The sequence below is a fragment of the Ovis canadensis genome, chromosome 21, assembly GCF_042477335.2.
Source record: "Ovis canadensis isolate MfBH-ARS-UI-01 breed Bighorn chromosome 21, ARS-UI_OviCan_v2, whole genome shotgun sequence".
Taxonomy (NCBI): Eukaryota; Metazoa; Chordata; class Mammalia; order Artiodactyla; family Bovidae; genus Ovis; species Ovis canadensis.
The window spans coordinates 66,535,409-66,549,191 of NC_091265.1; the positions used below are offsets into that span (position 1 = coordinate 66,535,409).

The following is a 13,783-nucleotide window of genomic DNA, read 5'->3' on the forward strand; positions in this document are numbered from 1 at the left end:
GCCAGGCTCCCTCACCCCCAGGAAGATCTTGATGGCCTTGGAGCAGGTGACGCCCGTAGTCCCGCAGGGCACGTTCTCAGTGACGATGCGGAAGGTCCCGTTGGCGGTGTCACCGCCCACACAGTAGTCCTGCGGCGGGGAGGAGAGGGTCGTGGTCAGGGCCCCGGCACCGGCGTTGTGGCCCTGGGCAGGGAGGGGCCGCGTACCTGGGCCAGCGTGTACTCGCAGCTCCCCTCGAAGCCGTAGCGCTCGCCGTCGAAGGTGAGGAAGTGGCCGTCCCCATAGGCCACACAGGTGCCCAGGCAGGGCCGGTCGCTGCACTCCCACCTGCGGCCCCTGCAGGTGCTGCAAGCAAGGGGAGGCGGTGCCGTGACAAGGCCGTGGATGCAGCCCCTCTTCCATAAAGTGGGAGGCGGTGCTGCCCCCCCAGGGCTCCAGGGGTTCACAAAGCAAGGAGCATGGGGCCCTGGGGTCCCGTACCCCACACCCTGGGTCGTGGTCTTGTCTCCTGGCCCAGCCTCAACCCTCAGTGCCCGGGGTGCAGGCACAGTCAGGGGGGCGGCTTTAACCGGCCCTGCCACCTGCTGGGCAGAGGAGGCCAGGCCCTGGGCACGGTCCAGGGGCCGCCAGGGAGCTGTGCTGTCAGCCCACACCGCTCCTCTGTGGCCCCTCCACACACCAGGTGTTACAGTCGACCTTGATGACCTGCCCGGGCTTGTAGGCAGCCTCGTTGTGCACACAAGGGCAGTCCTCCTTGGCCACGCAGCCTCCGCTCCCATCGGACAGCAGCCCCACAGGGCAGACACAGCCCGACACGCAGTGAGTGCTGAACTGTGGACAGGCGGGTGTCGTCAGCAGTCCCTCTGGCCCGGCTCAGGGATGCCGCCCCCCCGGGCCCCCCGGCAGCACAGCCACGCCCTTCAGGCCGACTCACACAGTCCACGTCCAGGCTGTGGCAGCTCCGAGCGCACTCGGCCCCCGGTGCATCCGCGGAGGCGTTGCTGCAGTCAAGGAACATCATAGGGGCCACGCACCCTGCAGAGACAGCCACGCTGGGAGGGCCTCCCGGCCAGCTGCAGCCCTCCCCGCGGTCGTGGGGGCAGCATGGGGCCCCAAGGGCAGAGGTCCAGGGGAGGCCGCACCTGTGCTCTGCTCCGTGGCCCCCAGACAGCTCAGCCTCCCACTCACACACGAGCTACGAGAGACGAGGGTGGGGGCAGTCTGGGCCACTGCCCCACTGCCCCCACCCAGACCCCCCCCGGGACCCGGGCCTTGTTGTGAGCCAGGGGCGGGCACCTCCTGCGGGGCTGCGATGAGGACCCCACCCCCCACCCAAGGCACTGGGTGAGTGAGCGGAGGTGCCAGCAAGGCCCCTGGACTTGGCGAGGGTAGGGGTGGGGTGCAGCAGGGAAGAGGGGAGGCCGGGGCAGTGGTGCACCCAGGCCGGCCCTCCGCGGGCTCCAGACCCGCAGGACACCTCCCCGGGCCAGAGGGATGGTCCCTGTCACAAGGGCTGAGGGGCGGGCAGGGTGAAGGCCGCTCCACAGGGAGCCCCTGTGTTTCCGCGTGAAGCAGGTGGGTGGAGTGGCAGCAGGGAGAGAGGCCCCTCACCACACCACGCCGCTGTCGTGAACGACCTCCCCGGGAGCCACCACCGTGCCGCCCAAGTAGCAGGGACAGGCCTCGGCGGGGACGCAGTCGCCCGCGTCGTCCAGGAAGGTGCCCTGGGGGCAGACGCAGCCGTCCACGGGCACGAAGGCCACGTCGCAGGAGACGTCGGGCTGGCTCAGGGAGCGGCAGGTGGGCTGGCAGCTATCCACCACGTGGGCGTAGCTCTGGGTCTTCGGGCAGCTGCTCGCGTACTTGGCTGGGGGTGGACGGGCGACACGCAGGTCAGTGGCCGGGTGGCCCGTCCCCGCTCACCTTGGGCACGTCCAGACTGGGGCTGGAGTGGCCCGAGGCTCGGCTTCCCCTCTGGGAGTGGGGAGAGGCCTGAGCTCTCACTGAGGACACGCGGCAGGGGGTGTCCCGGGGTGCCCAGTGCCCCCCACGCCCGTCTAGCCGGCTGGCGGACACTCACTGCACACGCCGTCCCGCCAGCCGCGGAGCAGCACGCCGCGGGCGGCGCAGGCCCAGACGTAGGAGGATAGGGCGGCACACATGCAGTCCTCGCTCTTCTCACAGTTGCAGGTGTCGAACAGGCAGTTCTGGGGGCACACCGGGGCATCAGGGACCCCAGCCCACCAGAGACCCTCCTCTCCCTGTCCATCCTTCCTGGGACCCCCATCTGGGCCGGAGACACGGGGCATCCCCAAGCTGGGCATAAGGCCATGGGATTCGGGGGGAGTGGACGCGCTGCCCTGAGGGACGGGAGAGGCTGGGCTACGCAGGGACAGGGCTGACGGACGGCTCTGCGTGGGGCCAGGACAGCGTCCGGCCTGGATTCTGGATCCGTCACAGGTTGGGTTGCCTATGAGGAGCGTGGGTTGCGGGAGGAGACTGAAGGCAGAAGCTGGAGGTAGGGCCGCAGTGGGGGAGGATGCTGGCAGGCCCACAGCACCCCCAAAGTGGGCCTGGGTCTTCCAGCCGTGGACACGCATGCCCGGGACAAGAGCCTTGTGCACGTGAGGGTTTTGGCTTCCTAAAAGGTGGCCTGTGAGCCAACTGTGGTGGGTGGAGTTGCGTCCCCAAGAAGAATGTGTCCCTGTTAGGCCCCTGGGCCTGAGAACGTGGCCTTGTTGGAAACGGGCCCCCTGCAGGTGTGCGGAAGCTCAGATGAGGTCATTAGGGTGGGTCTGAACCAGCACACCTGGTGTCCCCACAAGGAGAGCTTCGAGCGCAGACACACAGGTCTGGGTCCCCGTGGAGACGAGCAGAGGACGGTGCCGCCTTGTGGCCCCCAGAGGTTAGGGAGGCAGGAAGGCCCTGGGGTCCTGCCAGCTCCATGATCCAGGACTGGGGTGCGGGGTAGAGGCCTCCAGCTGTCACCCCCCACCCCGCACCCAGTCTCTGGTCCTTTGTCACGGCCACCCCAGGCAACACACACACCAGCCGTGGCTGTGTCCCTCGAACGGGCCTGACCCGTGGCCGTGGAGGTGTGGACCGTCCTGCTCCCGGCACCCCGCCCCACCCTGGCTGCTGGCCGGGGGTCTCACCGAGTGGAAGGGCCCAGGGCTGACAACGGAGTGGCAGGGCGAGAAGGGCCCGGCGGGGCGGGTCAGCAGGGAGCACCAGTGCCGGGCGTAGTTCTCTGGGTGGGGGGCACGCGGCCGCCAGTCACGGGCGCGGCTCAGCGCTCACCACCTTCCTCCCACACCGCCTCCCCTGCACCTGCCCGCCCGCCCAGCCCCGCTCAGCGCCCCCAGGCCCCGTGGCCAGTGCCTCCCCAGGGACACTGATTACAGGCTCACCGGCTACGCTAAGTGGGCACTGCTTACAGGGCAGCAGGCGCCTTCTGGGGATGAGCCCCCAGCCTGCCGAGGACCCTGCATTCCCCCCCCCCCCGGTCACCCCCAGCCCCAACCTCACAGCTCCCAGGCCCAGACCCGGGTAATCCGAGGGCCCCGGGACTGCTGGACACACACCATTCTCCACGCTGAGGGAGCAGGGGTCCTCGAAGCTGTTCTTAACGTTGGGGCAGGCGGCCTGGGTCTTCCAGGTGTTGGCGAAGGCCGCGGCTGTGGCCTCCACCACACCGCCGACGGTCCGGAAGTCGTCAGCCTGGTTCTGGTTGAAGTTCCCACACAGGCCTGTGGGCAGGGGTCGGGGGGGCATCAGGGGGCTGTCCAGTCCGGCCCAGGCTCCCCACACCTGCAGGGACCACCGCAAGGTGACCCCACCCAACCAGAGTCCTGGGATTCCAGAACTATTTGCAGATGACCTCTGGTGGAGGGGTAAGGTCAGCCCCCACGCTAAGCCCGCCATGAGGGCAGCGTGCCCTGCGCTCCACCCTCACAGGTGCTGTCTGGGGCCAGGGTCCTCGCCTCGCAGGCCGCGACCCCACCCCTCCCTCACCCCCTCCCGCCCCAGCTGCCGGTCCGCTTCCGCCCCCGCCAGCCTCACCGCACATCCTGCCGCGGTAGGCGGGGTCCAGCCGGAGGAACACCTGCATGAGGGGCGCCAGCTGCACCTGCAGCTGCAGCCAGGGGCCCGTCTGCACCAGGATGAAGAAGGACGATGGCCTGAAGACCGTGACGTCCGCTGCGGGGGGGTGGGCGCGGTCAGGGGCTGGCGGTGCGCAGCAGCCTGAGTCTCGGGTCTCAGGGCCGCCTGGCAGGAGCCCCGGCCACGCCTCCAGGGCCCAGAAGCCGGTTAGGAGCTCACGTGTGCATGAGGTCATGACCGCTGACCCTCCTGCGGGGCCGGGCACTGAGAGGGTGCCACGCGGATCCCCACAGAGCCGCCGTGAGGTCCCCCCAACCATGCAGCCGAGAACCGCATAGACCTAGAAGGGGCCGGGCTGGCTCTGTGCCGCCACCTGGAGGCCTCGCCTGGCCTCACAGAGCTCCCCGGGGCCACGTACCCACAGACACGGGCAGCTGGGTGTAGATGGAGTTCACGAACACCCCGCCGTTGGCCTGGATCTGGACGGTCTGGCGAGAGGAGGCGGGGCTGCGGTCAGTGAGGGGAGGAGCCAGCCTGGCGCCCCAGCGGGGGACCGCCTGCCCCCGCCCCTCCCAGCCCCCAGCTGGGGCCTCACCGTGTCCCCTCCGTTCAAGCTCAGTGTCACTGTTTTGAGGCAGTTCTCGTTGTCCGTCAGGCCACACTTCCGCAGGTCGGCCAGCACGGTGAGCGCGCTGTCCGCACATACCTGACGGGGCAGGACACCCCACGCGCTGGGTGGTCAGCCCTCACCGGGCAGGGAGCCCCATGCCCAGGAGGCCCCTGCAGGGGTGGGGGAACTCGCATGCGGGCACCTCGGGACCCCTCGTCTCCGGGCCCCACGAGTGTGAGCTGCTTCTGGGAACGGAACCCCGGGAGCTTCACCACTCTGATGGCCTTCGGGGGACCCTCCCCGGGGCAGCGAGGGGCCAAGGGCCTCGGGAGGCCCAGCAGGCGGGGCTCACCTTGGTGAGGACGTAACTGCAGTCCCCGTGTACGTCGTAGAGTTTCTCGTCGTAGGTGGAGATGTGGGACCCGCCCTGGACGGAGCAGGTGCCTGGGCACGGGAGGTCCTGGCACTGCCAAAGTCCCCCGGAGCAGGTGCTGCGGGGAGGGGGGGCAGAGGGGATGTGGGGAGGGATGGTGAGCCCCATCCCGGCGGGGCGGGGCTAGGGGCGGGGCGGTACCAGGGCGGGGCCGGGCCGGGACCGGGGCGGGGCCGGGGCGGGGCGGGGCCGGGGCGGGGCCGGGGCGGGGCCGGGCCGGGACCGGGGCGGGGCCGGGGCGGGGCGGGGCCGGGGCGGTACCAGGGCGGGGCCGGGCCGGGACCGGGGCGGGGCCGGGGCGGGGCGGGGCCGGGGCGGGGCCGGGGCGGGGCCGGGCCGGGGCGGGGCCGGGGCGGGGCCGGGGCGGGGCCGGGGCGGGGCCGGGGCGGGGCCGGGGCGGGGGTGGTGGCCAGGACCTACCAGGAGCTGCAGCTGGTGTTGAAGGAGGCCCCGGGGGCATAGATGCGGCCGCCGTGGGTGCAGGGGCACTGCCGCAGGGGCAAGCAGCCCGTGTGGGTAACGTCGTCCAGCACCGTGTCTGTGGGGTGGGGCACGAGTTCTCAGCGGGGGCTGGGGGCAGGTGTGGGAGACATTGATGGGAGGCAGACACGGGGAGGGGGCAGAGACAGTCGGGGGGGGGGCCATCCCCGAGGGCCCGGAGCACCTGCCTGGGGGGCAGAAGCAGCCGTCCACGCAGTGGTCCTCGCACAGCTGGGAGCGCTCGGGGTTGGAGCAGGTGTCCACGCAGGGCGAGCCACACTCCTGGTGCCGAGTGTTCAGGGGGCACGTCTGGGCTGTGGGGGGGAGGCGGCGCTTGGCCCAGGAAGCCACCCCTGCCCCCCTACTCGCCATGTGCCGAGGGTCCGGGAGACGAGGGCCTCTTGCCCAGTCTAGCTGCTTTCTGGGTGAGGCGGGAGGGGAGGGGAGCGTGGGGCCCATGACCTGGGGACAGCCTCCAGCCCCCACCTGGGTTCAAGGGGAGCCCTGCTCAACGTGCCACGGCCACCCTCTGGCGCCCAGATGCCCAGGCCTTGCACCACCCCCTGCTCTCCTGCCTTCCTCTCGCCGTGGGCCCCCAAGGGGCTCTGCCTGCCGGGGGTCCTCAGCCAGGGGCCAGGCGTCGTGCCCAGGGCCACCTCCCCGGGGCACTCACGGCAGAGGTCGGGGCCCCTCCAGTTCTGCGGCTGCCCCCCAGCGTGGGCGCACTGGCGGGAGTACTCGGCGAAGGTGGCACACGGGCAGGTGGGGCAGCGGCACAGGTCCTGGGTGCAGGCGGCCACGTACACCTCGGCGTCCACCAGCCCGTGGCACGGAGCGAAGGCGGGGCCCAGCAGCGTGCTGCGGCAGACGCCCTCCTGGGAGACAGGACGGAGGCTGTGTCCTCCCTGGGGCTCGTGCGGGGACCCCACCCTGCAGCCTCTCCCAGGCCAGGGAGCCCCCTCCCCCGAGGCCCCTTCATCCCTCGCTCTTCATCCTCTCATCCGTCTCTCTACCCACCTCTCCTTCCACCGCTCTGTCTGTCCATCCAGGCCTCCACCCAGCTGGCCAGCTGTCCACCCACCCCCCCAATCCTTCTCAACCCCTGACACCTTGCCATGCTCGGTGTGGAGTCAGCTTGGTGACCCATGACCCTGGACCCCCCACTCCCACCGGGCTGCAGGACACACCTGCCCAGGAGGGGTGCAGACCCCACCCTGCAGAGAAGGGGCGGTGGAGGGGCCGACCCCCCAGCCCCCTCGGCAGCCCCAGTGGGGTCAGCACCGACCTGCTGATGCCCACCCTCCTTCAGCCCCCACCCCTGATCAGTTCCAGGGCCTCATTTACGGCTGCTGGGTTCCACTCATTTCGGGGATCCTGGAGCCTCTAGGCCACTTCCGGAGGTGGGATCCGCCCAGCTCGTCGGAAGGGCTTTTCCCTGGCTCCCCAAGTGCCCCTGTTGGTGGGTCTGTGTCTGGGGACGCCACGGGCAGGCGCTCACCTCGTCTGTGCAGTTGTCAGCAGCGGGAGAGGGCAGAGGGTCCTGGCACTGCTCCGTGGGCCCATCCAGCTTCTGCAGGTTCCCAAACTGTAGTGGGCTCAGCCTGGCGTCTGCAGAGAGCAGGCCCTCTTTGCAGACCCTGGGGAGCTCTGAGGGCAGAGCTCCTGCCTGTGCTTAGGAACCCCCAAACCCCTCCTTCTGAGGCATCACTGGAACTGTTGACACCCCTGATTTGACCCCTGCCCAGCGTCCCAGTGAGACCCACCCCTGCACCTCCAGCTTCCCAGGGACTGTGCTAGGGTCGGCCACCCGCCACGCCTGGACCTGGGGCACTCACTGTGGGTGTAGAACTCGCTGACGGCCCGGAGCCCGTTGAAGTCGCCGCACAGGCCACAGGTCTGGTTGGTGTACTTGGGGTCCAGCTCCAGCTGGGGGCAGGGGAGGGGCAGCTCCAGTCTCCGCCTGCCCCCCCACCCAGCCCCTGGGCCCCCCCCAGCCCTGGGGGCCCCCCAGTGGGAGGCGTGGGCACCCTCACCAGGGCGCTGTCTTCTCCGTTCCACATGAAGGTCAGCATCAGCCGGATGTTGATTTTGACGTAGGCGCTGCTCCGCTCCACCAGGAGCCCCGCGCGGCTGTAGGGCAGCTCCTCCCTGGACAAGAGTCTGGTGCTCCCACGCGTCCGGCCCCCTCCCCGCCAGCTCCGACCCCCGCCCGCCTCGGAGCCGGGCCCCTCCGCGCCCCGGCTGCGCTCACCGCCACCCGTTGATGAGGACCGAGCCGTTGGAGACCTCCAGCACGAGCCCCTGAGATCTGAGGACGATGTGGGTGATGGTGGGCCTGGAGCCCAGCAGGCCGCGGCGGAGCTGTAGGTTGAAGTCCTCGTAGGCCGAGCCGCAGTGCGCGGAGAAGACGTAGTTGCACAGCCCGGGGAAGCGGAAGACATCGCCGTCGAAGGTCTTGTAGTGGAAGTCGCCCCACGTGCTGCACACCCGCCCGCCGTGGGCCGCGCTCACGGCTGTGGGGAGTGTGTGGTGGTAGGGGGGCGACCTGCCCTGGGGCCAGGCCCCTGTGTGGGGTGGGGAGCCACCTCCCCCTTCCTCGCTCCCCTCTGACCTGGATTCTCGCTCCTGCCCAACCTTGAGGGCCTCACCCCAGCACCTGGGCTGGCCCCCAGGAGAACCATCCACAGGGCAGGCACCCAAGGCCATCTAGCTCTTCAGCTGCCCACACTGTCCCGGCTTTATCCCCAGGTCTGTGACCACCCCAGAAGCTGGCAAACACCCCCAACCCTGTAGGCCATGGGCGGCGTCCACTTACGGCTCATGGTGGGGAAGACAGTGATGGGCGGGATGAAGGTCAGGTGCCGGGCTGTGAAGGGAGCCAGGTCACACCCCGAACGTGGCCAGGCGGGGACCAGCCGCCATCCCCACCCCCAGGACCCCTCACTGGCTACCCTGGGGCAGCAGGGGGCCGCAGGCCAGCCTGACCCAGCCCAGGGAGCCCAGGACGAATGCTGTCCCTGTAGGGCGCTCCCCGTCTGCCCGCAACACGCTCCTGCCCAGGTCTGAGTGTGTCCCTGCTTGTGTGTGTGTGAACATGTGAGCGCGGGTGGGCAAGCGCGGGCACACGCACGTGTGTGAGCGTGTCTGGGCCTCTCTGCTCCCTGTCTGTTTTCTCAGGGCCTCTGCCGCCCCCTCCTGTGGGCAGACGGGTCCGGGGGGTCTCTGTGGCACGAAGCTGATGTGAAAAGGGGACCCCCTGCCGGCTCCGTGCCGGGCCCTCCCTGCCACGCCCACCCTCTGACCAGTCATCTCCGGCTGCTGACTTGTCCAGCTCTGCTGCACGCCGTCCTGGGTCTCTGCAGGGCAAGGGAGTGGGAGTCCATGAGAAGCTGGCCGTCAGGACCCTGCCCCGGGGCGGCGAGGTCTCCGAGGCTGCAGGCTGGCAGCCATGGGCACCGCGCCCCGTGCCCGGAGCTGACCGCCCCCCACCTGCACGTTGTGCACCTCACTGTGGCTGGGGTAGGAGGAGTCAGGAAAGGTGGCGGCTCGCTGACCCCAGGCCACCCCAGAGGGAGCGTCTGGCCCCTCCACACACCCCTCGGAGAAGGACAAAGCCTGGCTTTGTGGGGAGGACACACAGGTTGGAGAGGCTTCCAGGCGTGACTTAGCAGAAACTCAAGACTACAGCCAGCCCCGCCTTCGAGCCCCCAGCCCCACGCAGGCCGGAGGCCTGGCGGCCCACGGCACCTCGTGTCCCCCACTACCAGGGGCGCCCCTCCTGGGTCCAGGTGCCCCCGCCACCTCGGTGGGCGAGACTGAGCCCCCTCCAGGCCCCTCTCTGTGAGGCTTGGCCCGGGGCACCCCACACACACAGCCCCGGAATTCCTTCCTCACGTGGGTAGGGCTCTCCCTGCTCCTCCCAGCCTGCGCCGCATGGGGAGACGGAGGTGAGGCCCGGAGGTCCGCGTGTCCCTGGAGGGGTGCTGCCCAGCGAGGGGTGCTGCCCGGCGAGGGGTGCTGGGCCAGCTCTGCAGCCGCCGCACCAGGCTCAGCTCCCTACGCTGCCTTCCGGCCAGGACAGGAGGCCGTGGGCACTGGCCCGGCGCTTCTCTCTCCTCCTCAGGGCCCTGTTGACCACGCTTCTCCCTGCCCACCCTGACCCCTGGCCCTGACCCCAGGCCCGCAGCCTCTCCTGCATGTACCCCTTGTTTTACCCACCCCCCGGTCGAGAAACCAGGGGCACACGGACAGGCTCACACAGCACCCCTTCCGGGGCCAGGTGACCACCTGTGAACCTGGCTGGTCCAGAGCTCGGCCAGGGAGATGCCCACCGCCATCCACCCCATCTACTGCAGTCCGAGCACACATCCACCGATGCGAAGCCCCTCCACTCAGGGCCAACCTCACCCCCCACCCCCGGGGGCTCAGCCCAGGGGACTCCAGCACGAGGCGGTGGATACACGGGATCCAGGCTAACGTTCCTGTCGGCCTCCTGTCTGCGCTCGGAGATGGATTAAAGACAGGAGCAGCTTTGTGTCCTGAGGGCGCTGCGGCAGTCTCCGCCGGGGCGGAGGGGCTGAGCCCCGTCTGAGTGAGACTGGAGCCACATATATCCCACCCCTGGGGCAAGGGAGACACTTGCACACACGCATAAAGGCTCCTTGAGGGTGAAAGGAGGGGCACCCCCACCAGAGGGGCACCCCAGTCAGAGGGGCACCCCCACCAGAGGGGCACCCCCGTCAGAGGGGCACCCCCATCAGGGGTGACGCCACGCTCTCCCTAGGCCTCGACTCAAATCTGTCTTGGAGGAAAGTTGTGCACGTGTGTCAGGGAGGGTCCTGGGGCAGTTAAGCATGTGGAGAAAGAAATCAGATAATTGGCCAAAGGTGAGCAAAGGCCTGGAAGAACTGCCCTCCATAAATGACTTAGCTGCCTCTTTTCCTGGTGGCTCAGACGGTAAAGAACCTGCCTGCAATGCAGAAGACCCGGGTTTGAGCCCTGGGTCGGGAAGATCCCCTGGAGAAGGGAGTGGCAACCCACTCCAGCCTTCTTGCCTGGAGAATCCCATGGACAGAGGAGAGCCTGGAGGGCTACAGTCCACGGGGCCGCAGAGTCGGCCGTGTGACCGACGCGCCTCACTGTGGGGACGCGCACGCCCTTCTGGGGAGGGGGTGGGTCGTACGGGACTCCTGCCTGGTCTCTGTCGTGACTAAACAGAGCATTTCTCTGCGCGTTCTCACACGTCATGCTGTGGCCCTAATAATAAACTCTGTGCCTTCATTTACAGCTTTTGCCTGCTTGAGAAATGCGTTTTTCCCTGAAAGCAAGGGCCGAGGGGAGTTTGCGTCCTGCCTCGAGGCCCCGGTGGGCACGTGGCCAGGATTCCTGCTTCTCACCCAGACCGCCCGGATCCAGGTCCTCAGGGAGCTGAGATCTCCCTGCGGCCTCTCCCACATCACAGTCGCCATGGTGAGCGTCTCCTAGCAGGAAGGAGCCCCGTTTGAAGGACTTGCCCTCAACAAGAGAAGGGAAGTGTGCTCACCGCAGGCCTGCTGCCCCGGGGCTGAGCAGGGCCATGGCTGGCCAGACAGGCCAGCCGGGCACCCGAACCGCACAGCAGATGCCAGGCAGCATCTGGTACCCTCACCAGGAGTTGCCACGGTTCAGCCCCCACCCCAGGCCTGCCCGCCCTCCAAGAAAGGCAGCCTGGGGCAGAGGCTCTACAGACTGTCTGCCCACCCCTTCACCACCTCCTTTCCATCGGTGGAGAGGGCCTCAGGCGGTGCCCAGCTGCCCAGACCCCTGAGAATGGGGGCCCTGCAGGAGTGACCGCGGGGCCCGGGCCCAGGCCAGCCCCGCTGGGCGCTGCCTTCCCCGGCAGCACCCCTCGTGTGGACAGTGAGTGTTATGCTCTTGGTGCTTCCCCGGCTCCGGGGCCAGATGGGCGGCTGCAGGCAAGGAGGGCAAGAAAGGCCACAGGGCAGGTGTGGCTCCTGGAACAGCCGAGGGTCTGATGGGGCTGCCTAGAGGCTACTGCCTGGGCCAGCGCCGAGGGCAGAGTGGGAAATGCAGCCCCCCGTGGGCACCTTTTGTGCTGACTCTGCCCGCTCGGCTCTGCGATGGTGGTGGGGGACCTCACAGAGACCAGAGAGACCCCATGGCCCAGACCCCTCACCCAGCGCCAGCCCCTCCCATCACCGAAGCCAAGACCCTCGGTTTCCCCTGAGGTTCTAACTTCTCCCAGCTCAGGCTGCCCAGGAGTCCAGGACATGCAGGGCCCCGTGGAGGACATGCTGCCCACTATGGGCATGCGGGGGCCACCTCTGCTGTGCAGGGAGAATGAGGGGCTGCACCCTTACCTGCCGTGCCCGCCGAGAGCAGGGCCACGAGGGCCCACAGCAGCGCTGGGCACCCGCTCGGGGCACCCATCCTGGGGCTGGCGTGGTGGGCTGGCGGCCAGAGGGAGTGGGGCGCGATGCTCACTCCCCTGGAGGCCCTGGGGCTTATGTAGCAGGAGGCCTTGGCCCGGCTCCCGGGCCACGCAGGGCACAGTCCTCCCCCACGACAGCTGCGTGTGTTTGCTCTTGGGGAGGGCCGTGGCACGCAGGAACCCGGAGGAGGAGGGATTTGTGGTTCTGGGCCCCAGAGACGCGGGACCCCCCCACTTTTCCCCACCCCACCCCCCAGCAGCATCGGAGAGTCAGAGGGAGGGGGTGGGGGGCGGGGCCGGCGGAGCCCCCTGAGCAGGGTCACTGTGACCACCCAGGCCCGCTGCTGCCGCGCCCGCTCCTGATAGGGTGGCGATGGGCTGGATGAGGGCAGACCCTGGGCCCGGGCAGTGCCCCCATGCAGAGGAGGAGGCTGTGCGGGCGCCACTTCCGAGGAGCGGGAAGGGCCGGACATCTGCTCCCCACAGGAGTGCGGAGGCTGTGGGTGGGGGAGCGCCTGTCCCCAGGCTCGCAGGGGTCCCAGAGGCCCCAGCCGTGCCAGCAGGACCTGTCCAGGTCTCTGGGCTCCTCTCCATCACCAAGTTCAAATTCAAGGGGAAACTGGCCTTAGGAGTGAGGTGAGGGTCAAACAGAACGCAGGCCAGGAGCCAATCCCCGCATGCGGGCTGGGGTGTCCATCCTCAGGGCTTGCCTCTCCCTCCCCACCCGGGGTCCCCGCCAACAACAGGCTGAGCAGGGACCCATGTCCACAGGGACGTACTCCTGGCCCCCAGCAGGGCTGATGGGGCACCCTGGGGCTGGGGTTCTCCAGACCCCAGCGCCCGCCCCAGATGCGGTCCCTTAAGGCCTAGCTCCCCGGGCCGGCGTGGCTGGTGGTGGCAGTTCGATGGTGACCCCTGCCCCGGGCTCCGACTCGCCCACAGCGCCCTTTCCAGCCCAGCCATGCCTCTCTCCTCGGGGCACCTCCTCTGCCTTGCCGCTGGGCTCCTGACCGCAAACCTGATGTGTCTGAGCTCAGAAGGCCCAGGGGTGCCTGCCCTGCCCTCTGGCGGGGTCGGTTTCCAGGTTTGCGCGGTGAACACTCAGCACCTGGGCCCACTTCCCTCAGCCACCCCGCCTTCGTCTCCCCAATGAGTCCATAGACGTGGAATTTCTGGGGCAAAGGGAAAACCCACCTTAAAGCTGTGGGCATCATTGGCCACCATCACCCCGCCGCCCTCAGCTTGGCCGAGGGCCCCGCAGGCCCTGCTTCTCCTCTTGGCTCCTGGTATCTATGGAGCGCCTCTGGCCCCAGCGAGAGTTGGGCGGGGGGGGGCCCTCCTGTCGACCTGAGTTCTGGGTCTCAGTGGGAGCTCAGGCTGCCCTCCCGCCCCACGCTCACTGTCACCCTCTGGGCTGGGGCTGTGTGGTCTCCTAAGTTCTCTCTCAGGGACCCAGGGGTGCCGGCGGCAGAAAGCACAGCTGGAGGGGCTTCTGGGGGAGGGGTCTCTGGGGGAGGGATGGGCAGGGCCCCACAGGACCGGCCTGGGGGTGCACTGGGGCCCCTGCCACCCCTGTGTCCCCAGGCTGCGGCTGTGCCCGGCCTCCCTGCAAACACGGGGCTCTGCACCTGGTCCCTCGTGTGTGTGTGTGGGGGCACACTGCAGACCTCTGGAAGGAAGGAAGGAAGGAAGTGGGAATCTGGTCCCCGGCCTGCACCCCCATGCC

At 69.1% G+C, this 13,783-nt stretch overlaps 1 protein-coding gene across 1 annotated transcript in view; it reads right to left on the reverse strand.

Moving 5' to 3' along the window:
• Positions 1 to 12,056, reverse strand: part of LOC138426686 (mucin-5B-like) — a 36,216-nt gene extending 24,160 nt beyond the window's left edge. The window contains 20 exon segments of the mRNA XM_069565384.1: positions 16 to 129; positions 207 to 345; positions 680 to 831; positions 935 to 1,035; positions 1,143 to 1,195; positions 1,612 to 1,867; positions 2,081 to 2,207; positions 3,156 to 3,250; positions 3,585 to 3,749; positions 4,063 to 4,200; positions 4,523 to 4,592; positions 4,700 to 4,810; positions 5,067 to 5,141; positions 7,126 to 7,235; positions 7,463 to 7,553; positions 7,661 to 7,775; positions 7,879 to 8,140; positions 8,443 to 8,493; positions 8,930 to 8,983; positions 11,987 to 12,056. Coding sequence (XP_069421485.1) covers positions 16 to 129; positions 207 to 345; positions 680 to 831; positions 935 to 1,035; positions 1,143 to 1,195; positions 1,612 to 1,867; positions 2,081 to 2,207; positions 3,156 to 3,250; positions 3,585 to 3,749; positions 4,063 to 4,200; positions 4,523 to 4,592; positions 4,700 to 4,810; positions 5,067 to 5,141; positions 7,126 to 7,235; positions 7,463 to 7,553; positions 7,661 to 7,775; positions 7,879 to 8,140; positions 8,443 to 8,493; positions 8,930 to 8,983; positions 11,987 to 12,056 — 2,349 coding nt within the window.
• Positions 12,057 to 13,783: the final 1,727 nt, after the last annotated feature.